This window comes from Aotus nancymaae, unplaced genomic scaffold (genome assembly GCF_030222135.1).
Source record: "Aotus nancymaae isolate 86718 unplaced genomic scaffold, 86718_ANA_hifiasm-v0.15.2.pri h1tg000007l, whole genome shotgun sequence".
Taxonomy (NCBI): domain Eukaryota; kingdom Metazoa; phylum Chordata; class Mammalia; order Primates; family Aotidae; genus Aotus; species Aotus nancymaae.
Window position 1 is genome coordinate 37429386 of NW_026988418.1, and position 27351 is coordinate 37456736.

General features: G+C 35.9%; 1 protein-coding gene across 1 annotated transcript in view; it reads left to right on the plus strand.

Moving 5' to 3' along the window:
- Window positions 1–27351, plus strand: part of TNNI3K (TNNI3 interacting kinase) — a 335970-nt gene that overhangs the window by 224678 nt on the left and 83941 nt on the right. The window contains exons 20-22 of the mRNA XM_021667770.2: window positions 7622–7674; window positions 7998–8050; window positions 10976–11108. Coding sequence (XP_021523445.2) covers window positions 7622–7674; window positions 7998–8050; window positions 10976–11108 — 239 coding nt within the window. The remainder of the gene's footprint in view (window positions 1–7621; window positions 7675–7997; window positions 8051–10975; window positions 11109–27351) is intronic.

Sequence of the window (27351 nt, forward strand, 5' to 3'; positions counted from 1 at the left end):
CCACACTCCAGCCTTGGCCGCAGAGCAAGATCTATCTCAAAAACAAAACAAAACAAAAAAACAAAATCAGACTTCTGGAGGTTTCATTTATCTTGAAGAAAATTCTTCTGGACGTGGTAGGAGTCCTGAAGTAGTTTATGTTAGGTCACAAGGTACAAGGAGGTGTCCAGAATGTAGGGGGAGGTGGCATGATGCAGGGATTCATGCCTGCAATCCCAGCACTTTGGAAGGCCAAGGTGAGAGGATTGCTTGAGGGCAGGATTTCAAGACCAGCCTGGGCAACATATTGAGACCTCATTTCTACAAAATGTTCAAAAATTAGCCAAACATGGTGTGCATGCCTGTAATACTTGGTACTCCTGGCTGAGGTGGGAGAATTGTTTGAGCCCAGGAGTTTGAGGTTACAGTAAGCTATGATCACACCACTGCACACCAGCACTCCAGCCTGGGTAACAGAGTAAGATTCTGTCTCTGTAAAAGCAGAATGAAGGGTGAGGCTTTATTTGGCTATAAACTAAAAGTATGTGATTTCTCATGTTACTATACGATTGTTGTCATGTTTCTATCTGCAGTCCAAATTGTGAAAGAGCCTCAGGTAGTTCCTGATAGTCCAGTTACCACATTACATACACGAATAAGGAGCAAATCTCTCTGAGCCCAAACGTACTGTCTCTGTTATCTTGGGGCTCAAAACCAGGACCTCCAGTAGTTACCCTCAAGAAGATAATGACTTTATGATCAACAGCTGTTACCTAGCTTTGTAAGAAGCAGAGATTAGATAGATAGATAGATAGATAGATAGATAGATAGATAGATGGATAGATAGAAGCAGATACAGAAAAAGATCAAAACAGGTAGTATATGAAATTATATTTGTGACTACAAGGAACTGATCTAGATGACTTGGAAGAGTTTTTTAGGAAAGGGTACAAGATCCAAAGTAAGTGGATGTGAATTGCACTTCACGGGTCTAGTCAGCACCTTGAAACAAATTGGAATGAGTTCAGTGTATGGGAGTCTAATGTTCAGGTATCCCATTGAGTTTGGCAGTGGCTGCTGCCAAAGGTTCATGAGGAGTTTTCAAGGAAGACTCAAGAGAAGAGAAAAATGTAGTTGTCTCTGCCGAAGGTCACTGGTCTGTGGCAGGAAGAGAGTCCTGAGTTATCACGTAGCTCTAGGGGCAAAATGTGGCAGCCAGCAGATCCGCAGACCAGGACTTCTCAGCATCAGGTCTGAATGATTGCCTTTCAGGCAAATGTGTTTGTAAACTAATGACTTTCACAGTGTGATGAGATTGAAAATGAAGCCTAATTGCTTCCACTGATTTAACCCTTGGAATCCTTCCAGGCATGCCGATAGCCATGTGTCTTTAATCATGTGAGTTAATCACCTTCAGGGATACATCAGAAAACAGTGGCTTATAGGAAGTCTGGGAAACGTTGCAGTTGTGTTAGTAAGCTTACACTTCTGGGGGCTGTCATCTCTTCAAATAAGGGTGCTGAGAGGTTGGCCATAGTGCCCTTATGCTAGTTTTTGTTAGTAACGACTGACATAGGCAATTACATGGCTCTGTAATTCAGAAAAAAATGAATTAATATTTATGAATTTTTTAGTGACTTAAAAGAGCTTCTAATGGTAGCAGAGTGAAAGTAGCGAGTCACCTTGATCCTTCTAAGGCTACCATGAACTTCAGTCCAGCTCTGGAAGAAAATCAGAATTGGAAAATGGTCTAATATTCAGGCCAGTCTGATTAATAGTGACAATTAGTATTGGACTACAGTGCATAACCAACTGATTATGAATCATTTGAGTGCTTTAGGTAAATTTTCAATACAGGCAATTAAAACGAAAAGACTCATGATCCTTACATAATGACTTCATTAAATTAATTCAGTTCTGAGGTTGGGGAAAATTTTCTTTTATAGAAAGGAACCAGCAGAATTTAACTTCCATTCACTTTTGGTTAAAAGAAAGCTGGAGAAAACATTTATGAGATTTAAAGACAACACACACACGTACATGCACATATGCACACACCGCATTGCAAACAGCTTATTCTTCTCTGAAAGTGAATTGTGTTACTAAGAAGAAAGAACTGAAGGTCAGAGCATTGCTTATTTGGATGAGGTAAATCTTGTCCTCAGTTATGTTTTGTATATCCACTAAGTGCATGCATTGTTAAGGTTAAGAGAACATTATTGTGGAGTAATCTGTGAAAGACAGACACTTCAAAGAGATAAATACTTAGTTCTGTTACATAAACAATTGACTCAAATCATTTGCTTCATGGTAAAAGACAAAGCTAGACCCAAGTCCAAATACTGTGGTATCAATGTAGTCTGGGGAACAAAGATTCCTTTAGGTGTAACACAGTCATTCAATCAAAGCAGAAATGGTTTTAGAGAATTAGACAATAAGAATGGAAAGAGAAGAGACTCTCTAGGGCTAAGAGTGAGTTGAAATATTTCACTGTGAAGTCTGTCTCTATTGTGGGTTTTGAGTCAGAAAGTCACTTTGCTTCCAAGATTCGTTACTTAATACCTAATGTATACAGCTTTATTGTTTACAAAAGTGCATTTGCACTTAAGTTTTATAGACATGCTGTAAGATAGGTCTTATGTGTATTAATACTAGCTAATACCTATTTAGCAGTTCAGAATTTATCAAATTCCATCTATCTCTTTTTCATTTTCTTCATTTCTCTTACAATTTTTGAAGATGAGAAAAGGAGTCTCAAAAAGTTAAAGTATTATAACTTGGCTAGAATCACAGGACTAGTAATAGCAAAAACCAGGTATTCAGTAGTCTTCTGACTATAGCCCCTCTTTCTAAAATGTAGTACCTCCTGTTCCTCATATTTCTTAAGACTATTTTTTTCTACTTGGTTAATGATCTTTTTTATAATAAATTCTTACATTTACTATATTATTTTCTAGGTCTCTCAGAATGAAAACCACTTTAAATTCTAGATTATGCACCTTGGTATTTCTTTGTTTCAGTTTACATTTCATTCCCAGTCAGACCACACTCTTTCTTCTGAAGATATGCACTGCAATTTCTAGCATAGAACTTAGCCTTCGCAACAGAGAGAGTAAACTCTGTCAGTAATTGTTTGAGCTAGAACTTCAGCCCAAGTCCTACCATCTGGGGCAAGAAACCAAGGAGACCAAGGTGCAAGAGATGAAAAGAGATAAGTTACAGTAAAATGCAGAGATGTGTTCAGCTCTCCAGATTAGTAAATGCACTTCTAGCATATCATATCTCCTATAAAGCAGGATAACCAAAAGCAGCAAGAAAGCCTTCTGAGCTGCTGACACTGCAAGGTTGGCTGGGCATACCCGTGAACTAAGCAAGTTGCTTCTGAGTTTAAGTCTCACTTGACACAACAAAATTGCAAGTTAGCAAACAGCATGAAGTATAGAAATCACACTCATTTAGATGAAATCAAAATGTTAAATGCAGAAATGCTAAAAATTACGCTAAGCATAAAGGACTTGTTGACCTTTATCTACTTAAATTCCTTTAGCAAACTCGCTGTTATCTAAAAAGCATTCCTCAGTGACTCTTCACCGTTAAAGATGTTTCTGGAGAGTGTAAGATGCAAGTGTGTGTATGTGTGTGTGCATGTGTGTGTGTACTCATGCATGTGCACTGCTTATGTACATGTTCATGTCTTACAATATAGGTTAACAAATTTCTTTGACTTCAAAAGTAAGGGCTGAGGTGCTAGCTCAACCATTGACAGGTTTGCTAATCTGTCAAATCAAATCAAATTTTGCTGATTTGTCAAATTCAGATCAGAAGGATCTGATTCATGGAGCTGTTTCCACGAAGTGTTACAATGCTCATGAATGTACTCTGCAATAGCATATATGACAGAGGACTGCCTTTCTCTCTCAAGGTTTTATAAAAGAGCAAGCAGATGTAAATGAACCTCTTGGGTGGTCTTTTGAAGGAAAAGAAGTCTGAGAATTCCCATCACTTCTGTTTCTCCCTTCTGATCCTGATGATAGTCTGCCTGGTATTGATACTCTTTATGTGCCTGGCTTACTTCCCAGGTAAAATTGCACATTCCCTGTTTGCAGTGACTGTGCTTCCTTCACCTACGTTTCTTTAAAGAGCCATGATATAACATCCAATCTCTTGAAGGGTGGAAATTCAGTCTTTGACTATTTTGTCTTGGTAGAGCAGAGGCATATTAGATTTATTTCCAATTAGCTTATTGATTTCAGTCTTATTACTTTACAGTAACACACTGAAAACAGGTATTTTGGGCACTAGCTGGTAGGCCTGACTTCACCCAAGCAAGATTTCTGGAATTTCTTTCCAGATATCTAATTGTAGTAGTCCTGACCCCTCCTTTGGGTCTGGTTGGTGTGAGAGTCAGCTTCTAAAACGGGGAAGTTTTAGAGACTGAATGTTTGTTCCTCCTCTTCCCAACTATGATACAGGCCACTGATCTCACCTCTCTAGCCTCAGTTACCCAGCTGTAAAATAAGTATGCTAATACCATTTCCATAGTGGCTCCATGAGGAATGGAAAACTGTTGAAAACACCAGTGCCTGCTCACAGGAGACCCTCACTCAGTATTCACTCCCTTCTCTCTGCACTGCCACCCTCTCCACCACTGATCCCACATTCCCACAGTCTTTACACTGGCCAAACTTGTAGCTCATGACATCTCTCAGTAATAAACTCTTGAACTCATCATTAATATTAATTGCACCACTTCTGTTGTCCTAGCTGGCTTCAGCTCCAAGCTCTTTTCCTTCCCTGTTATCCTCAAACTTGGCATTGCTGACCCTTCTGACAACCTCCCTGACTCTAGAGGCTCTGACTCTGGGTGTGATGCCCACTGACACTGTGTCACCATGACTGATTAGCACAGGTTCTGTCAGCTTCACCCCTGTCTGCCCCGCTTCATGGATTTCACTCCATATAGGAAGCATAGCTTACTACTAAGTGGAAAAAATGAGTGGAAGATTCTTAGAGATGGTATTAACATTAAATTTTGATCATTAGTGAGTGGTAGAGAAGAAGTAGACAAATCCAAAGGACTGTCTTGAAGTGCATAGAGACTTTCACTTTAATCTAGCACTTGCTAAGGTGCTCTTATTCTGGAAAGTTACTCTCATAGCATTCTTTTTGACATTTGGATCCATTTATTGCTATTAATTCACATTGTCCTGTGTTCCTAAACTGTCACTGCATCCTTTGTTTTATTTGACTTGTTATTATTTTTTAAACATAAGAGTTCATTTTGAATGTGACTTCAATATGATAAATGTTACAGTTGTTTATCTGGTGGGTCTAATCTTGCCAAGGATAACTCTGACTCAAGTTCAACAAACTCCCATGTAAGCCACTATTCTCTTCATAAAAGTTGCCAGATATTCTGGTTATATGGCTGTTTCTCACCATGTATATTATTGCTTTGTAGTTAGAAGGCCAAGCTAGAGTTTTGGAGGTTATCTTTGTTTTTTGTTGTTGTTGTTGTTGTTGTATTTTAGCCTCTAATATTTAAACTGCTCGCAGATATAGTCACTTCTCTCAGATGTTTTGGCAGATCCACTCTGCTTTCTTTTTTCTGCTCTACCTTCGTACTTTAGTCATTTGGTAACTACATTCTAAAATTATTTGGAAATACCAGTCTGTGATTTCAGAGCATTAAACTGTATGCATAAAAACCTGTGCTAGTGCATTCTGACCTCCTGCATCAAGTCCAGAATTCTTCTCTGATTTCAAATTCCCTAGCAAATCAACACCACATCCAGCGAAATATTCCCTCAAAACTCTTCAGCATGTATTCTCTAATTTAGTCGGTACATTTTTAGTATAATTCCTACTGCATACTACACACACTCTCAATTCTTGCCCTTTGCCAAGATCTTGCCCCAATCTAGAATTCATTTCCCCTTTGTCTCTTCCAGCCTCATCTTTTCACTACCGTATAAAGTCAGTCTTTGCCTGTCTTGTTCACCACTATATTCCATTATACAGAAATTTTTCTGGCACATGGCGAAGTCTCAGCACATATTTATACACTTACTAACTGATTGTTCATCAAAGCCCACTTCAAAGCTAATCCCTTTCTTAATCTACTCTCTTTAGTAGTACAGTGTGTAGATGCACTTTTCTTGTTGTGTTGAACTTTCAGAGAGTTCCTGAGTCTGTAGAGTTCTCTGATAGGACAGTCTCATTCTCATCATGTGCATTAATGAGTAATTTGTGGTTAAAGGCATCATGTTGGAGGTCCTTGTTTTGTTTGACATCCTGGAATACTTCTACACTGCGCTACTACAAGAAAAGTGATTTTAACATATTTTAGATTTTCTGTAATTTAAAAGAAGATTATCTGTACTCCAAAGATAAAACCAGTAGCAATTACAAGAGGAATTCAAAAGTAACTTTTTTGTAAAGGTCAAGTCAAGGCCAGAAAGCAATTATATAAAGCGATTCAATATCACATTGGACTCACACAAGATTAAGAAATAGTGGTATTTTTCTTATTTTGACCATGAAGTAAAATAATCAAGGATAAAGGAACATTGTGTAATTTATTATAAAATAAATATAGTATAGCCCCTATGCATAAAAAATCCAGCGGCAGCCTCCTAACACTGAAATGACTCATTTACAGGCCAAGTGTGAAATGGGCATCAAAGACAGTTGGTAGGTAGCGTTCAGAGACAATCTCGGACTGTCATATGCTTGTTTGTAAGATAGTCCACAACTCAGTTTACTAATTTGTGGGAAGAGTAACCTCTCTTTGGACTATCCCAGGTTTATTTACTTCATAAAAAGGGTACTCTTTTTTTCTGTCCTTATTGTGGTATAATTAACAAATGAAAGTTATACATATGATGTACAAGGTGATGTGACATATGTATACATTGTGAAATCATTACCATAATCAGGCTAATTAATATATCTATCCACCTAATATAGCTACCTTTTTGTGTGTGTTGTGAGAACATTTAAGTTCTACTCTGATACTCTTCTTAATCTAGCTTGAATTCTTGGTTGAAGGGAGACTTTGGTGACCTTTATGCTATTCTCCTCAAAACCTTAAAAAGTGGTTTAGCTGGCATCATTTCACAGATTTCAAAACACTCCTTTGTGCTGAGATTGTATCTAGAATGTATAGATGGTGGCATTTTCCATAGAGAATCCTTTTACTACAGGCATTTCGGGCCTTGTCTTGAACTGTCCTTGTACCTGGGGTTCCAGCAAGCTGGTTCTCTTCCTCTGAATCTAATGGGGCCATGATGCTTTTCACTCTTTCCTTGTAACCACAATTGTGTTAGCAAATGAGCCTCAAGGAGTGGAAAAACTGATCTTCAGCTAATGGGTCTTTTTGACAAATTTAGATGGCTTGTCTAAAGTAGGAATTCTTTAGACCTTCAACATTAGATAAAGTATAAACATGATTACATTTTATAAATAGCGATTTTGAATTAGCAAAACTAAGAAAATTTGATTTAGCTCTTTGGGGCCCATTTAGTCTCTGGGCAAACAAATGATGTCTATAGTCCTCTTCTTTGAGGGGCCAATTAGATTAGGACATAGCAAAGCTTACTCTAGGTCTACTCTTTTCTTTTCTTTTCTTTTTTTTTTACAGTCACAATATTCTTCTCTATGAGGACGGGCATGCTGTGGTGGCAGATTTTGGAGGTGAGATGTCCATGAGTAATACCCCAAAGGGCATCCCTTTTTTTCTTTGTTCCTAGTTGGCATCTGATATTGTACCATGAAACTGAAGATGGATTTCATACTGACAGCTATACTACCCTAAATCTTTCAAATTACAATGACCCTACATTTTGAAAATCTGTCATTTATTTCTAGTTTTCCTTCTTTGTTATCTCCAGCCAAGAGAAAGGAAGTGAGAATTTGAATACGACAAAAATTTCTTGAGGTTTCAAAATTTTAGCAGTGTTCTTTAACCATTTTTTAAGATATTTCTTTTGACATGATTTATTTTCTCTTTCCCTCAGAATCAAGATTTCTACAGTCTCTGGATGAAGACAACATGACAAAACAACCTGGGGTTTGCTGCTGCTTGTGTTTCTTATAATTATAAACCAATTAAAATGTGTAAACTCAGCATGAGAGGACGTAAGATGAGAGCAGTTTTAACTGGAAGCAATGTCATTGTCTCAGTGTCAGGATAATGGCTTATGTTTTTCTTTTTAGTAAGCTGTCAAAATAACTATCTCAAGGCTCTACTAGAGAAATAGATAAGATATATATTTGGAAAACATTTTGGATAAAATAATACAGAAAATCTTTCAAATGTAACTGAAAAGAATGAGGTGGACATGGATCATTTCATATTTAGATCACCTAACTACTTATAGTAGAGTTAACATTTAATAGGGAACTCACTATAAAATTAGTAGTTCATCAGCATCTATTAACTATTCATCATTCTCCACTTTAACACTGTAAGGTAATAAATGGTATATGCAAGTGTTAATGTTTAAGTAAAATATAAATATAATATCTGAAGTAAGGATAATTGTACTCAAAATATCTGCAATTAAATTCATTACCTGCCCTCTCCTTCACTCTCCCCAGTCCCTCCCCTGAAAAAAAGTAGACTTCTCTTTCTGGACTACTTTTGATAACTAATTACCTAAGCCTGGAGTAATTTTTCATTTCTTCCCTTTCCTGCTTCTGCTTACACTCAATTGCTTTTTCTGGATGTCTCTTTCTTTTCTTCTTTAAGTTCATCTTAACCTCTTAAACCTCTCATTTCCTGCTGCCTCAGTTCAGATTCTCATCATTTCTTTTCTGGATTAATATCACAATAGGCTTCTAACTCCGGTCCTCTCTTTTTGTTCATTCTTTGCAACATCAGCTAAGTTCTTGTTTCTGTGGAGCTAATATTCTACTGGAAGGATATAGACAGTGGACAGATTTACAAAATATATCTCAGGCAGTGATGAATGTTATGAAGAAAAATAAAAGAGTAAATGAAGGGAGAGTGATGAGGACGCCATTTAGATAGGATGAAGGAAAAAGTTGTTAACATTTTAATAAGAGATCTGACATGGGAGTAATCTACATGGGAGAAGAGCTATTCAGATGAGGGCAATAGTAAGTGCAGAGGTCCTGGGGCAGGAGAGTTCTTGGTGTGTTCAAAGCCAGAGTGGCTGGAGTGAGGTGAGCAAGGAGGGAAGTGGTAGTTTATGAGGTAAGGGAGGTCAGAACAATGAGTGATCTTTGGCAAGACACAAACCTCATCTAAGACATGGGACATAGAGGCAGCTAAGTCAGTGGTTCTCCACCCTAGGTGTACATTAAAATAAGTTTAAAAGTTTTTTCAAGCATACTGCCTGAATCTGATCCCTAGAAATTATGATTTTATTGGCCTAAGGTTGATCTTGGGTATCTGCATCTTTTAAAAATTCCCCTACATGATTCTAAAATGCAGTTAGTTAAAACTCTCCAACTAAATAAACTTTTATTGAATTGAATTAAATTGAATTTAACCAACAGTAAGTATATTAACTCTCTTGTTCTAGCAGCCTTGTCTTTAAGCACAGCACTAATAAATGAATAAATTATGCTGTACTTAAAGACGATGCTGCTAGAATAAGAGTTAATTTGAAATTTATTTTGAAAGCTGTTTTCTTATTAGTTATGTAGCTGTATGCATGTTGTCTAATTACTCTATGACCCCTCTGTGAAAAAACAGGCATACTGTATACCTGCTCCCACACATACAATGTTGTGGCACAATGCATAATCTGCTATAAAAATGGAGGCTCTTTGGAATCTGGAAGCTTATGTAGAAGAATTGCATATAAACTCCATAATAAGAATAAAGATATTAATGGAAAGCTGTAACTATGCACGATTTCAAAATAAGGTGGGCATTCCAAAAGAATTAGCAGCCAACAGTACACACAGGATTTTGGTAAGAGTGGTAAAAGAATAATGGTTTCCTTCAATGGACATTTAAAAGTGTTTAGCAAAGTTTATTGATATGGTGCCCTGGGGATTTAGAACCAGGAAGTGTGGCTCCTGTGCTTTGTCCTTGAGGAATCTGAGGTCCAGGGAACACAAGAGACTTGCCCTGAGCTATTCATTAAGTGGTAGAGCCAGAACTATAATTTTCATCTCCTAACTCAAAAATCCAGTGTTCTGTGCCCTAAACTAGGAATCAACCAGATTTATGCATTTGCATCTCAGAATGGAAACATTTTTAATATTTTTTAACTGAAAAATATGAAATCACAAATGAAAAGAATGTAAATAATGTTACCAAAACAGAGGCTAGAACTTTGTACGGAGGAACTTGTAACATTTTATGGGCTTCCTTTCCGGAATATTTCACAAACAGCATTCATAAATAGCACATCTGGGCAGAGAAAATAAGACAGACCTGATCCTGCCAGTGATTAATCTACTTCATAGGAATATTCTGGGCACTCCTCTGGAGCCATATCTCTCCTTAGCCATGAGCACACTATTTATGGGCCTAGGTTAGTGACTTCCTAAATTACAACCTTAAGACTTGAAGGAAGTGTCTCCCACAGTGTGTGATTCATTCCCAGGGAGATACTGGGTCACTGGATAAACCCATGGTTGGCTGTTCTGAACCTTGTAAGGCTTCTAAGGAAGAAAGGTGCTCATAGATTTAAAAAAATATGCTGCCTCTCATTGTAGAAGAGGCAGAGTTACTTAATAATTACTCGTGATGTTTTTGGAAAAATTATGAATTTTATGATCTTCCAGTGATTAAAAAATGCCCTTTAAGGAACTGAACAGCCACAGTAAACACACTGTATATGTATAAATGTGTTTATTGCACACATTGAGGGTGATATGTATGGATGTTAATTTATATTTATGCCTTTTGAGAGCGTTGGGAGAACACAGCAACTTCTCACTAAGACGAATGCTACTCTGCAGCGGAAGAACCAAACACTTGGTAAATGGCTTGCGGATATTTCTTGATGTGCAGAACCTCCGCTGGATGGCTCCTGAGGTGTTCACGCAGTGCACTCGATACACCATCAAAGCAGATGTCTTCAGCTATGCTCTGTGTCTATGGGAAATTCTCACCGGCGAAATTCCATTTGCTCATCTCAAGCCAGGTAAGACATGCTGCAATTAAAGTTTTCCTGTTTTAGGAAGTTCACTGCATTTTTATAACTTCAAGAAACATTTTCCCCAAAATGATTAGTCTCAGTGAGATGGCGAAAGAGGAGGTAAGCAATCTTAAATTATTTTAAGGTATGTGCCCAGTCCAGAAAATTTAATGACTTAACTGTGATTTCAGACACAGATACACAGAAATGTAGGTATATTTTATTAAAGTTTAGGACTCTGATTTATTGGTTGTTAATAAAACAAGCAATTAACCATGACCATGTGGCTTGTGAGGCAAATGAGGTGGACAATGTGATATTTATTTTCTGAGATTAGATTTTAGAATTACCCTTTTAATATGTATATAGGGATAAGAAAGTAGTAACACAAAAATAACATATTAGGGCTGCTCTCTGCTTTTCTCACATAATACAAAAGAATATTGATTTTCCTAACACTTTTGTGTTATGTGCATAGATAGATAGATACATTCTAAAAATGGGACATGCATTGAGTCTAGTTTTCATTGATGATAAACGTTATGCTTTGCTTACAAGTAGAAAGTGAAGGTGAAGAATCTAATCACAGGCAAAATATACACATATTTTAGTTTTAAAGTAAATTTCATTTGCATATATCTGTCAATTGTATTTGAATTGCTCTCATAGCTTGTCACACTAGAAATGTCTTCTTAAAGACTTTGCATCCCTTAAAGTTAGCACACTTGTAAAGTAGTTGTCAAATGTCATCATAAGTAAATTTTAAATAATTATATTGTAATCTCCTAATGGCCACCCTATAACAATATATAAGAAGGATGAAGTCAAAAGAGATGTTATTTAAACATCCCTTTTAACAAGTTAAAAGTCTTAACCAGTATCAAAATATTTATGAGTACTCATGTACAGAGAGAAAGCCACATCTCATCTCATACTCTATTTTTGGAGTACTTTTTTCCCCAAGCTACCACATGGTCTTTTAATTGCACTCTGCATAGCAGAGTGCATTTCACAGGTTATGTGCTCTGTGCGTAGTTTGTTCAGCATAATGATAATGCAATTGTCCTAATTTTTCTCCACATATTTTCTAAAGTCTTAAATTATACTTAGCCCTTATTATAGTGTGGATGTGTGGACTCTATTTTTAGCTGGACCAACATTGCCATTTGTAAGGTCTTGTTTGATGTCCTTCCTTCTCTCTACCTCTGAGGGTGTACACCCTGATAAGACTGATGGATATACAAAAAATCGATTATAATTTTAGATATACTGTGGTTTTTTTCATAAGAGAGAAATACAACTCCTTTTTCCTCATTCTCTGTGTCAAGCCGTTAACCTAGCCCTGTTGATTTTACCTTCTAATACCTCTTGGGTTTCTCTGCCACTTACCATCATCCAGCACCATCCTGGCCCAAGCTGTCTTTCATTTAAACCACTGCAATAGTCTTTTAAAAAATCAGGTTTATTGAGGTATTATATATATGCAGTGAAATTTACCTTTCTAGGTTAACACTTCAATGAGTTTTTATAAATATATACAGTTGTATAACTACACCTGCAATCAAAATGTAGAACATTTCCATCACTTCAAATGAAGTTCTCAGTGCCTCTTTGGAGTCAGTCTGCTTCTCACACCTCCAGCCCTTGGCAACCAATGATCTCTTTTCTGTCCCTATAAGCTTGCTTGTATACCAATGTCATATAAATGGAATCATGTTGCATTTATCAGTGATTCATTCTTTTTCTGTGTAATATTTCAAATTGTAGATGTACCATGATTTATTTATACAATGGAAGTTCATGCCCTTTGAGTTCTTCTCATTTTAGGTTACTATGAATAAATCTGCTCAAATAATTGAGACCTTTGTGTAGTTGTTTTCATTTCCATTGGATAAATGAGTAAAAGATGGTGCTACATGTTATAATAAGAGTTTTTCCAAGGTGTCTGTACCATTAGGGATTTCCAACAATAGTCTGTGAGAATTTCAGTTGTTTCACACCCTTGCCAGCACTTTGGATTGTCTATTTTTAAATATATGTATATATTAGCCATTTGAGTGGGGGGTATGTGGAATGTCACTGTGATATTTACATTTCTCTGATGACTAGTAATGTTGATATTTTCATGTATATATTTGGTATCCATATTTCTATTGTAAAATCTTTGTTTAAATAGTCTCATCATTTAGTTGTAAGAGTTCTTAGATTATAAGGAGAAGTACTTTATCCACTACTTGTTTTGCAAGGATTTTCCTATAATCTGTGGCATGCCTTTTTGTATTCTCAGCAATGTCTTTCAAGGAGCAGATGTTTTTAATGTCAATGAAATCCATCTTACCAAAATTTTAAATCAATTTGTATCATATCTAAAAATATTTTTGCCTTACTCAGAGCCATTAAAACTTCCTCCTATTTTTTGTATGGAAGTCTTACAAGTTTAGGTTTTATAAGATCTACTTTGAATTTTATTTTTTAAAGTACAATATGGGTTGAATTTGTTATTCTTTGGTTTGTTCATTTGGTTTTTGAATACAGATATCCAATTTTTTTGACATGATTTTTTGAAAATCTTATCCTTTCTAATTAAATTATTTTGGTACATTCATCAAAAATCAGTTGACCCTATATGTATGCATTTACTTCCAACTCTATTCTGTTTCACTGGTCATGTGTCTAAACTTAAATCAATAACACACTATCTTAATATATTATAGAAAGACATGAAAATAAGTAATGTGAATCCTCCAAGTTTGTTCTTCTGTGTTAAAAAAGCTTCAGCCATTTAGGTTTTTTGTTTTCCATATAAATTTAGAATCAGGTTGTCTATATTCCTAAAGAAAACTTGTTGGAATTTGATTCAATTGCATTGAATTATTAGATCAATTTCGGAAGAATGAACGTCTTCATGTTAGTCTTCTGTTCAATAAACATGGTTTATTTCTTTCTTCACTTAGGTCTTCTTAAATTTCTGACATTATGTTATTTCGTAGTTTTTAGCATAGAAACCTTGAATAATTTTTATTATACCTATCTCTATCTACTTTGTGTTTTTTGATGCTATTGTAAATATTACTCTTAAAAATATCAATGTCCTAATTGGAAGTAAAATACTCCTAAACAAATGCAAATGAACTGAAATCATAACAAGCAGTCTCTCAGGCCACAGCACAATCAAATTAGGACTCAAGATTAAGAAACTCACTAAAATTCACATAACTACATGAAAATTGAACAACCTGCTTTTGAATGAATCTTGGGTATAAAATGAAATTAAGGCAAAAATTAACAAGTTCTTGGAAACCAATGAGAACAAAGAGACAACATACCAGAATCTCTGAGATGCAGCTAAAGCAATGTTAAGAGATAAATTGATAGCACTAAACGCCTACCTCAAAAAGATCTCATATCGACATCCTAACATTACAACTAAAAGAACTAGAGAACCAAGAGAAAACTACCACCAAAGTAACAGAAGAAAAGAAATAACCAACATCAGAGCGAACTGAAGGACACAGAGATACAAAAAACCCTTCAGAAAATCAATTAATCCCAGAGCTAGATTTGAAAAAAATTAATAAAATAGACCACTAGCTAGACCAATAAAGAAGAAAAGAGAGAAGAATCAAATAGACATAATAAAAATGATAAAGAGAATATCACTTCTGACTCCACAGGAATATAAACAACCACCAGAGAATACTATTAATACCTCTATGCAAATAAGGAAAATCTAGAAGAAATGGATAAATTCTGGATATGCATACCCCCTCAGGAAGGAGTTCAACCCCTGAATAGACCAATAACAAGTTCTGAAATTTAGGCAGTAATAAATAGGCTACCAACCAAAAAAAGCCCAGGACCAGATGGATTTATAACTGAATTCTACCTGAGGTATCAAAAGGAGCTAGTACCATTTCTTCGGAAACTATTCCAAACAATTGAAAAGGAAGGACTCCTCCCTAACTCATGTTATGAGACTGGAATCATCCTGATACCAAAACCTAGCAGAGATACAACAAAAAAAGAAAACTTCTGACCAATATCCCTGATGTATATCAGGGCAAAAATTCTCAATAAAATACTGGTAAATCAAATCAAATCCAGTAGCACATAAAAAAAGCTTATCCACCAGAATCAAGTTGGCCTCATCCCCAGGATGTAAGGCTGGTTCAACATATGCAAATCAATAAACGTAAGTTATCACATAAACATTACTAAAGACAAAAACCTCATGATTCTCTCAATAGGTGCAGAAAAGGCCTTTGATAAAATTCAACATCCCTTCATGTTAAAAACTCTCAATAAACTAGATATTGATGGAACATTCCCCAAAATAATAAGAACCATTTATGACAAACCCACAGCCAATATCATACTGAATGGGCCAAAGCTGGAAGCATTTCTCTTGAAAACTGGCACAAGACAAGGATGCCCTCTCTCACTGCTCCTATTCAACATAGTATTGCAAGTTCTGGCCAGAACAATCAGGCCAAGTGAAAGAAATTAAACATATTCACATAGGAAGAGAGAAAGTCAAACTGTCTCTGTTTGCAGATGACATGATCCTATGTCTAGAAGACCCCATTGTCTCAGCCCAAAAACTCCTTAAGCTGATAAGCAACTTCAGCAAAGTCTCAGGATACAAAATCAATATGCAGTAATCATAACCATTCCTATACACCAACAATAGACAGGAAGAGAGGCAAATCATGAATGAACTCTCATTCACAATTGCTACAAAGAAAATAAAATACCTAGGAATACAACAAACAAGGGAAGTGAAGGACCTCTTCAAGGAGAACTACAAACCACTGCTCAAGGAAATTAGAGATGACACAAACAAATGGAAAAACATTCCGTGCTGATGGAGAGAAAGAATCAATATCAAGAAAATGGCCATACTGCCCAAAGTAATATATAGATTCAATGCTATTCCCATTAAATAACCATTGACATTTTTCACAGAATTAGAGAAAAATATTTTAAAATTCATATGGAACCAAAAAAGAGCCCATATCGACAAGACAATTCTAAGCAAAAAGAACAAAGCTAGAGGCATCACGCTAACCAACTTCAAACTATACTACAAGGCTACATAACCAAAACATCATGATATTGGTACAAAAACAGAGACATAGACCAATGGAGGAGAATAGAGAACTCAGAAATAAGCTGACACATCTATAACCATCTGATCTTTGACAAACCTGACAAATACAAGCTTTGGGAAAAGGATTCCCTATTTAATAAATGGTGATGGGAGAACTGGCTAGCCATATGGAGAAAACTGAAACTGGACCCTTTCCTTATACCTTATACAAAAAGTAACTCCAGATGAATTAAAGACTTAAATGTAAAACCCAAAATATAAAAACCCTAGAAGAAAATCTAGGCAAGACCATTCAGGACATAGGCATGGACAAAGATTTTATGACAAAAATGTCAAAAGCAATGCAACAAAAGCAAAAAAAAAAATGACAAATGGGATCTAATTAAATTAAAGAGCTTCTGCACAGCAAAAGAAACTATCATCAGAGCTAACAGACCATCTACTAAATGGGAGAAAATGTTTGTGATCTATCCATCTGAAAAAGATCTAATACCTACAATCTATAGGGAACTTAAATTTACAAGAAAAAAAAACATTAAAAAGTGGGCAAAGGACATGAACACTCACGTCTCAAAAGAAGGCATTTGTGCAGCCAACAAACATATTTTTAAAAAGCTCAGCATCACTGATCATTAGAGAAATGCAAATCAAAACCACAATGAGAAACCATTTCATGCAAGTCACAATGGCGATTATTAAAAAGTCAACAAACAACAGATGCTGGGAGGCTGTGGAGAAATGGGAATGCTTTTACATTGATGGTGGGAATGTAAATTAGTTCAACCATTGTGGAAGACAGTGTGGTGATTCCTCAAAGGCCTAGAACCAGAAATATTATTTGACCCAGTAATCATGTTACTGGGTATATACCCAAGGGACTATACATCAATCTATTATAAAGATACATGCATGCTTATGTTCATTACAGCACTATTCACAATAGCAAAGACATGGAATCAACTCAAATGTCCATCAATAATAGATTGGATAAGGAAAATGTGGTACATATACACCATGGAATACTATGCAGCTGTATAAAAGGAATGAGATCATGTCCTTTGCAGGGATGTGGATGCAGCTGGTAGACTCAGAAGACTAATGCAGGAACAGAAAACCAAACACTGCATGTTCTCACTTATAAGTGGAAGCTGAACAATGAGAACACATGGACACAGGGAGGGGAACAGCACACATTGGGGCCTGTTGGTGTAGGCAAGGGGAGGGAGAGCATCAGGAAAAATAGCTAATGCATGCCATGCTTAATACCTATGTGATGGGTTGATATGTGCAGCAAACCACCATAGTACACGTTTACCTATGTAACAAACCTGCACATCCTGCACATTTCCCGAGAACTTAATAAAATAAAATAAATCAATGTCCATTTTTTGCTAGCATTAATATATAGAAATATAATAAAATTTTTATTACAATCTAGCACCTCACAAACTTACTAAATTTACTTCTCCATCCTAGTTCCCTTTTTTGTACATTCTTTGGGATTTCTACATAAATAATTATGTAACCTGTTAATAAAGATTTTCTTTCTTTTTTTTCTTTCTTTCTTTCTGTCTTTCTGTATTTCTTTCCTTTCTCCTTTCTTTCTCTCCATTCTCTCTTTCTCTCTTTCTTTCTTTCTTTTTTTTTTTTTTTGAGACGGAGTTTCACTCTTGTTACCCAGGCTGGAGTGCAATGGCGCGATCTCGGCTCACCGCAACCTCCGCCTCCCGGGTTCAGGCAATTCTCCTGCCTCAGCCTCCTGAGTAGCTGGGATTACAGGCATGCGCCACCATGCCCAGCTAATTTTTGTATTTTTAGTAGAGACGGGGTTTCACCATGTTGACCAGGATAGTCTTGATCTCTTGACCTCGTGATCCACCCGCCTCGGCCTCCCAAAGTGCTGGGATTACAGGCGTGAGCCACCGCGCCCGGCCTTCTTTCTTTCTTTCTTTCCTTCTTTCCTTCTTTCTCTTTTCTTTCTTCTTTCCAATCTTTATGTCTGCCTTCTTGAACAGTCAGGGACCTCCAGTACAATGTTGAACTGAAGTGGTAAGATATATACCTCAAATTTGTCTATTTCTCAAAATGTTTCATCTACCATCACCCTAGTGCAAACTGCCATTTTTATCACTTGAACTTCTGAAATTGCTTTTGACTGTTCTTTCTTGGTTTATTTTTGTTTCCTTTTCCTCTCCAATCTCTAAACAAACAATCCACTAAAATGATATTTTTAAAACATAAACCTAATATGTCACCATTGCTTAAAATTATTTTATGGCTTCCCATATTCTTAGGATTATATCTCAAAATTCTTAATATGTCCTGTAAAACTCTCCCTGATTCTATACCTCTCACATTACTAACACTATTTCACATTCTGCACTCCAGCCACTTTAGCCTTCTTTCACTTCAGGATGTTGCATTTCATCTGACCTCTACGCCATTTCACAAGTTCTATTTCCTCAGTAAATTCAATTAATGCTGACTACCACATTACCAAAATTCCTGTGAGTATTAAATGAGATGATGTTTGTGACCAAATTTTATTAATAGCAAACTTTCTGTAACTGTAAGGTGCAAGATTAGGAAAAAGTGTAATACAAGGTCAAGGCTCCCTTTGATTCTGTACTTAGTGGCACTCTCGTTCTCTAGGCAGCCCATGTAGAAACTTCGAAGTCATCTTTGACTCCTCTTTACTTTTCACTTTATTTATTTCTCTTTCTTTCTTTTTAAAATTATTTTCCTATTTTTGGTTTTATGTTCTATCTCTAAAATCCATCCGGTTATCTCCACCTCCACTGCTACTTCCTTATTTCACATGTTGAATACTGCACCGTATCTTACATAGTATCCTGTTTTCAGCTTTGCCCATCATCTTTTTTCCACCAATCACTAGAATTAGCTTTCTAAAAATGCAAATTTGAACATAGCACTTCTCTGACGTCAAATCCCAGTGTTTATCTTTTGTTCTTAAGATAAAAACAAAATGTCTTAAAACAATCTTCAAAGCCCCTCATGATGATGTTCCTGCCTGCCTCCCTGGCCTCCCTCTCATCCCATGCAGCATCCGGAGTCATCCTAACCATAGGAAGCTTTCCGTTTCCCCAGCATGTGTCCTCTCACCTCCATGCCTTTGTGCACATTAGACTGTTTGTCAGAGACACTCTTCACTTTTCATCATACCAACTCCAGTTTATTTTCAGGTCTTAGTCTAAATATAATTTTTTTCCAAAAATCTATCTTAATTCTCCAATACCAAGTTAAGTGCAGTTTCCTCCTTATCTCAAGTCACCATTTATCATAATGTTTATCACATTTTACTCACACTATTTTGTAATTTTCTCTACTTCCTTGGGCTTTGCTCATTATAAAGTAAATACTTAAAAATGATAAAGATGGACCTAAGATTTTGGTTCATGGACCCCAGAAATAGTTATCCATTTTAGAGAGAAAATATTATTTAATAAAAGTTGAAAGTCTTGCCTAAGAATAGCTGTATTCCAATATCACAGATATTAAAATATATAGTACTTTATTGGAAAGAGAGTTTGTTTATGATAAATGCTGAATTTTTCAAAGTTGAACAGTTACCATGAATCAAGAAACAAGATGTCTAATATCATTGCAGTGGTTAGGCAATCTAGCATATGTTCGGCAATAAATTATGTGAAGCATCAGATTCAATATAAGCTACATATTAGCCATTAACAATGAGGAACGAATCCATGACTGCAAGTGAGACAGCATTATCAATTATGGTAGTAGCAACATTATGCAGGACTCATCCTTCTGGATTTAGCAGCATACTACCTCCTGGGAAAAATATAAACAAAGAACACCAATATTAGCATTGACTCCTACACAAGTGATAGGTGTACATTCAGAAAAACTTGAAGTTAGGGTCTCTTTTGCATCTCACATGTTGAAATTAACCTTGTAATCTCAGGTTTAGAAAAACTGAAAATCCATCACATCCACCACCTTAAAGGTCAAATCAGAAAGATCAAATGCCCACAGGACCATGGGAAGCATGCAGATGCTCAAAGCAGAACAGTGTGTTGAATAAGAAATCACATGCTCTGACTCACGCTCCAGCCAAACAGCACTGAGCAGGAATGTAGGTATACCCACTCTGACCATATCACTAATTTCTGCTTAATTAAGAAATCTATAAATGTTTAATGTTGGCAATTAATTCAGTATTTTAAAGACAACATTTTTCAGGCTAACACTGTAGAGGCTAAAGAGAATTGTCATGTGTCTTGTGACCTTGTGCAATTTATTTAACCTACTTAATTCTTTTTTTTATGTTATTATGGATACATAATAGTTGTACATATTTATGGTGTACATGTGCCATTTTGATTCAGGCATAAACTGGGTAATGATCAAACCAGAATAATAGGAATATCTATCTTAAATATTTATCATTTCTTTGGATTAGGGACATTCTAATTCCCTTCTTTTAGTTGTTTTAAAATATACAATAAATTATTGTTAACTGTAGTCACTCTATTATGCTACTGAATACTAGATCTTATTCATTTTATCTAACTGTATTTTTGTATCTATTAACCATTTCCACTTTATCTCATCTTCCCCACTACCCTTCCCATCCTCTGGTAACTACCATTCTACCTTCTGTCTCCATGAGTTCATATTTTTTAAGCTCCCACATATGAGTGAGAACATGTGATATTTGTCTTTCTGTGCCTGGCTTATTTCACTTAACATAATGGCTTCCATTTCCATCCATGTTGTTGCAGATTATAGTATTTCATTCTTTTAATGTCTGAATATGTACCACATTTTCTTTAACCATGTATCAATTGAGGTACATTTAGGTTGATTCAAAATCTTTACTATTGTGAATTGTGCTGCAATAAACATGGGAGTGCAGACATCTCTTAGATATACTGATTTCTTTTCTTCTGGATATATAGCTAGCAGTGGGATTCCAGAATAATATGGTAGTACAATTGTCAGTTTTTTGAGGAACTTCCATACTGTTATCCATCATAGTGGCTGTACTAATTTACATTTCCACCAACAGTGTATTAGAGTTCCTCTTTCATCCTCACCAGCATTCATTTATTTTTAAAATGGACATAATAATAAGACCTACCTCAAAAGGTTAGAGCAGTGGTTGACAACAATAAGCATTCAATAAATGTTAGCTACTATTATTATCTTTAGGCTACCATTGAGTGCTTTCTTTCTATGGGCCGGGAACTATGCCATAGTAAGCAGAAAATGAAGAGGAATAAGTCACTGACCAGGCCATCAAACTACTCATAGTATAAAGAATGAGTGACAGAAGTACAATCAGCAGAATAAGTCTCAACTAGAGAGAAGCACAGAGGGCTAAGGATTTTCCCTGTAAGGGCCTTTTACCCAGACTGGAGGTAGTAAAAAGATATCAGGGAAGGATTCTTAGAGCGATGATACCTGAATGCACCTTTAAAAGTTAACTACTAATTAAGTAGGTAAACTGTGAAGAGGTGAGGAAGATGTTCCAGCAGAAAGCTGTATCAGCAAGGTCCAGAGGACTGAGAAATCCATAGATAATTCAGTAGGGATGAACTAGAGAATACAAGGACATCAGTCAAACAACACAGACTATAAATGTAAAACTGGAACCAGATATTGGAGGTCCTTGTACAAGTTAGGGTTCTCCAGATAAGCAGAATCAGTGGAATATACCTATTTACATATAAAGAGGTGATTTGCTGTGAGAATGGACTCGTGATTATGAAGGCCAAGAAACCCCACAATATTCTGTCTGTGAACCAGAGAACCCAGAAAGTCAGTGATGTAATTCAATGTGAGTTCAAAGCCCTGAGAAGCAGGAAAGTTACCACTGGAAGTTCTAGAGTCTGAAGGCCCAAGGAACTGAAGTGCTGATTTCTGAGGTCCAAAAAAGACGGATGTCACAGCCCCAGATAAGAGAGCTAATTCACCCTTTCTTTGCCTCATCATTTTATTGGGGCCCTCAAGGGATTGGATGACGCCTGCCCACATTGGTGAGGGTGAATCTTTTACACTCGGTCTACTAACTCAAATGCTAAGCTCTTCAAGAAGCACCCTCACAGACACACTAGAAATTACATTTTACCAGCTATCTGGGTACCCCTTATCCCAGTCAAGTTGACACATTAAATTAACTATGACAGGCCTTGTGTGTGATCAGTGGAGGTCTCTGCAACATTTAAGAAGGGATATAGAACAACTCTTATTATTATTTTAGAATGCTCCCTCTTGTAACAAAGTAAAGGCTGGATTGGAGAAATTCCAAACTGGAGGCAAGAAAATCAGTTCGTCTGGAAGAAATATCTACGACCTTAATTGAAGCAGTAGTTTTGAAAGAGAAAGGATATATTGGCTTGGGGAGATTTTAATAGGATTTCCCAATGGATTGAGGTGGGAGCACAAGGGAGATGAGGAGTCAAGAAAGACTTTCAGGCTTCTGGCTTAACCATCATGATAATGATGGATACAAGAAAAGGAGAAAACTTGTGATAGAAATGATCAGATTAGAAGGAGAAGGAGCCAAGCTATGAAGCCAAGCAGAGAGAGAACCAGGCAAGATGGAAAAGAAGCTGACACAACCTGGCAAATAGGAGCTGTCCTCAATACATTTTAGAGAAAGAAATCAACACCTGCTTCCCAGATTTCATTTCTCTCCTGGGCTTGTATCCTCTGATACATCATGATCAACTAAAAAAGAAAGCTGAGATGAATTAATTCATCAATATGTATTGTATCCATTCCCATTTCCTTATAACCAGGTACCCAGATTTGTGGATCACTTTCAAATTATAGTCTGGGACCAAAGAATAGAGCCTCTTGTTTTGTTTTTGTTTTCCTGTGTGATGCCAGCTGGTTCACAAAGAGACTTAACTCTGTGTCCTAGGATTCCTTAATGCCAGGCTCTTAGTAAGTCTGGGATATAGCAGTAATTTAATAACATCTGTCAGTATTTTGGGCAGGTTTTGGTGAGACATCATATTGAGACCTTAACTCAAATTTGCAAACTGGAAGTCCAGGAACCAAATATGGCTTGCAGACTTTTTTTTATGTCACATATGGTTTTTAAAAGTATGAATTAAAGTACATTTAGAGACACAGATATTTGACAGGTCTTATATTGGTAGTCATTTGAGTTTGCTACCCCTCTTTAAATATTAGATGATTATTTATTTTTCCACATATTATTTGGACCCTAATGCATTTTGAATATAACTTCAAAGGATATAAACACGCTGATGATGTGGACTGTGCTTTGACAAGCTGCAGGAAAATAAAAGTGAGCGAAAGTTCTGAAATCTTATGTTTATGGTGCTAATCCTTATCAGTTTATCACTAAAAAGAGTAGAGCCAACCAATCACCACACAAATCACTGGAAAGATCAAATCAGTCTAATAGATGTAGATATTTCTCTGAATATACCTGATATTAACATTCCAATATTTCATTACACTGACAAAGATTGCAATGAGAACAGACAATGGAGCAAATTAATCTATTCTTTTGACAGTATGTAATGAGAATGGGATGTGGTTTAAAAAATTAAGCCATTCTTAGTGCAATCTTGAGATTGTAATCTCATGGTCTCTCTCAGATGCTGTACACTCTGGTGATACATCATTGAAAAGTGTCACTTTGACAAAGAATGTGTCTTCGCTCTTGCTGGGATTGTAGAACACATTTGCTTTGTCTCACCACAGCCCTGCCCATTAAAAACAATGAAGTAGAATCAATTATACTTTTCAGAACACATATAAACACAATCAAAATTGAAAAAATTAAGACATTCTGGCAATTTGATCTTAGTCAAAACTTACTAACAAAATATTGTACTCTATTGCTCTCTTTTTAATATGAGTTTCTAAATTTAATTTTATATAATAGAAGACAGTGAAAGGTTACTTTAGAGATTCACAATCTAATACTAACTTATCCATTAGTGTGGTATAGATAATTAGGGTTGTCATGGAGAGCTGCATAATCAGTCTCTTTGCATAGTGATACTGCGTTATGAGCTGAGCCTTGTGACCAATGAGATAGGTTTTAGCCTTAAAATTTGCAGTAACTCAATGTAATATTTTACTTTGTGTTCATACCCAAAGAGAACCTAAAAAGGGTCTAAGATAACTGGTGTTCTAAACAAAATAGCAAACATACGATTATGTTTTTTATCTCTAGTTCTCTAGGTTCAAACCAAAAAGAATCGGTAAGACTCTTAGATGTGCAGATGATGATAATAACAGCAACAACAATGCAGGTACACTTGTTGAGAGCCAATAATGTGCCTGGTGCTCAATGTATATTATTGCATTTGGTCCTAGTAACCTGTGGGTTGGGTTTTTTAGGATAAGACATTTGCCGAATGTCACATGCTAGTAAGAGGATAATCAAGACTGAAATACTCGGGTTCCCTGTCTTCAAATCCCATGCTTGCCACCAATATACTGTGTCTTCTCTGCTTCTTACATTTAGCAAAATTAATGCTCGTGAGACACATTGGCTTAATTAGTGTCTCCCAAAGAGTTTACAACAAAGCCAGACTGAAAATTAGACCCCAGATTTCCTTGATAAAGGTACTTATTATGTCACTCTGCTTCAATTTATCAAAGCACCTCCCCCCATATTTTGAATGAAAGATAATATTGTTGATTAAATTTGCCACGAGATTTCAGTAATTTACCTGATCATATTGTCATCTAAAATTAAACTAAGCATTATATTCATTCTACAGTGTTTATTGATGGCTAAGCATTGTGCCCTGTTCTCTAAACATAATAATGAATAAGATATTTATTGCTGTTTAGCCATCATCTTCATTCATTTATTCAATAAATGTTACTGAGTCCTATATACCAGAATTTATTTCAGTTCCAGTTAAATAATACTTTTAGTGCCTACATTTTTTAATTGTTTAATTATTATTTCAACTTCTATTTTAGATTCAGAGGGTACACGTGCAGGTTTGTTACATGAATATTTTGTGATGTTCAGGTTTGGGTTATGAATCTCATCGCCGGGTAGTAAGCATAGTACCCAACAGGAATTTTTTCAACTTGCCCCTCTCTCTCTCCCTTCCTCCTCTAGTAGTCTGCAGTGTCTGTTGTTCTCATCTTTATCTCCATGTGTACCCAATGTTTAGCTCCCACTTATAAGTGAGAACATGTGTTACTTGGTTTTCTGTTCCTGCATTAATTCCCTTGGGATAATGATCTCTACTGTTCATAACAGCAAAGACATGGAATCAACCTAGGTACACGTCAACAGTGGATTGGATAAAGAAAATGTGGTATGTATACAACATGGAATACTATATAGCCAAAAAAAAAAAACAAAAAACAAAATAATGTGCTTTGCAGCAACATGGATACAGCTGGAGGCCATTATCCTAAGGGAATTAATGCATACCTTTTGGAAACCTAGTAATAGCCAGTTACTGTGCTAGGCACAGAAGATACAATGGTGAAAAGACACAGTCCATGACCTCAAGGCATTTATGCTCTATATGCAGAGACAGACAAATAAAGAGGCAATTAAGTATAATGCATGCTGTGATAGTACAGGTTGTTATAAGAGTGCATAGGAAGTGTCCACAGGAAAAGTAAGACCTTAATGACAGTAGATGTTATAAAGGAAAAGGGGCTAGGGGAGAACATTCCAGGCAAAAGGAATCACATTTTAGAATTAACGACTGAACCACAAAATGAAGTAAAAAAACTAGTCATTCGCTTATTTATTATTTATTCATTTAGCAGCTTTCATTGAAAAAAAATACCAGGTTATTTTTGGTTTATTATCACTTACATAAAATAGTACATTTTGACAAATGAATAAATGAATTAAGTTATCACATGTTGTATTGAATGGCTGTTCTGTAGCTTTTCGCAGATCTATCACTTTTGAGAAACAACATCGACGATATCCATTCGTGTCTTTCCTTTTCTTGATAAAGTATTGATAAGCAAGGGAGAAGCTGAATCCACAAATTAACACTATGGTTATGTAGACTCTGAGGCTGACTCCCAATATTGTGTTTAACTCAAGCCTTGTAATTCAGGATAATGGGACTGCGAGCTATGCTCTGGAATTATGTTGTTCAATATGAATGCCACTGACCATGACTATTTAAATTTATATTAAATAAAATTATATTTATATTAAATTAAACAAATTAAAAATTAAATTTCTCAGTCACACTAGCCACATTTTAAGTGCTCTGTAACTTTATGCTACATATTGAACAACGTAGAACATTTATATCATCACAAAAAGTTCTATTAGATACTCCTACTACTCTAGAATCTAGATTATTATTTTTACTAAACTATTGATAAATATTTCAAGATAATAATAGTTGCTCAATAAATAGTTATTAATATTTTTAAATGTAACTTTATTCTCCTTTAATGGCAAAGTCTCACTCTGTAAAGTAGAAACCAATATTTACATAAATCCTTTAACATATTTTTTTATAAATCAAAGTAAAAATTTGATTATTGGGCTAACATCTCCTTCCTGAATCTGTAATACCAGAAAATTTCCCAGCTGTTAGTGTCACGTGGCTGCTTAGGCAAGACTGACAAAACAATCTCAAGATGACAAATTTCAATTTCATGACCCCTCATGTTGCATTGCCCACTTCCTGGTGGAGGCGCTAATGAGCAGTTTCACTGCCAAGAGTGCATAAAGCAAAGAGGAGAAGGAGATGCCAAGACTGCAGAATCTACTTTGAATAATGAAGAATTAAATATCATTCATCTTAAACTGATTTTCCAGACACACTGCCAAGAAGCAAACAAGTAACTCTATACATTTGATATCAGAATCTAAAAGAGTTTCAAAGGGGAATGGTTGGCACTTGCATCTAAGTTTAACTCGTTTTATGACTAGTCCCTCCCCACCCATTAGGCTATGTATAATTATTTTAAATGTGCTCACCGTACTGGCTTATGTGCTTATAGGTACACCAACTCAACAATATCCAAATGATCATAAGGTAACAAAGTAGTTAGAAGATCAATGATTGCCAAGCACCAGGTTGTTTGCATATTGATTTACCTCATTCCAGAAACAATTTTAAAATATTCAAGAGTAACCAGTGAAAGTAATCCAAA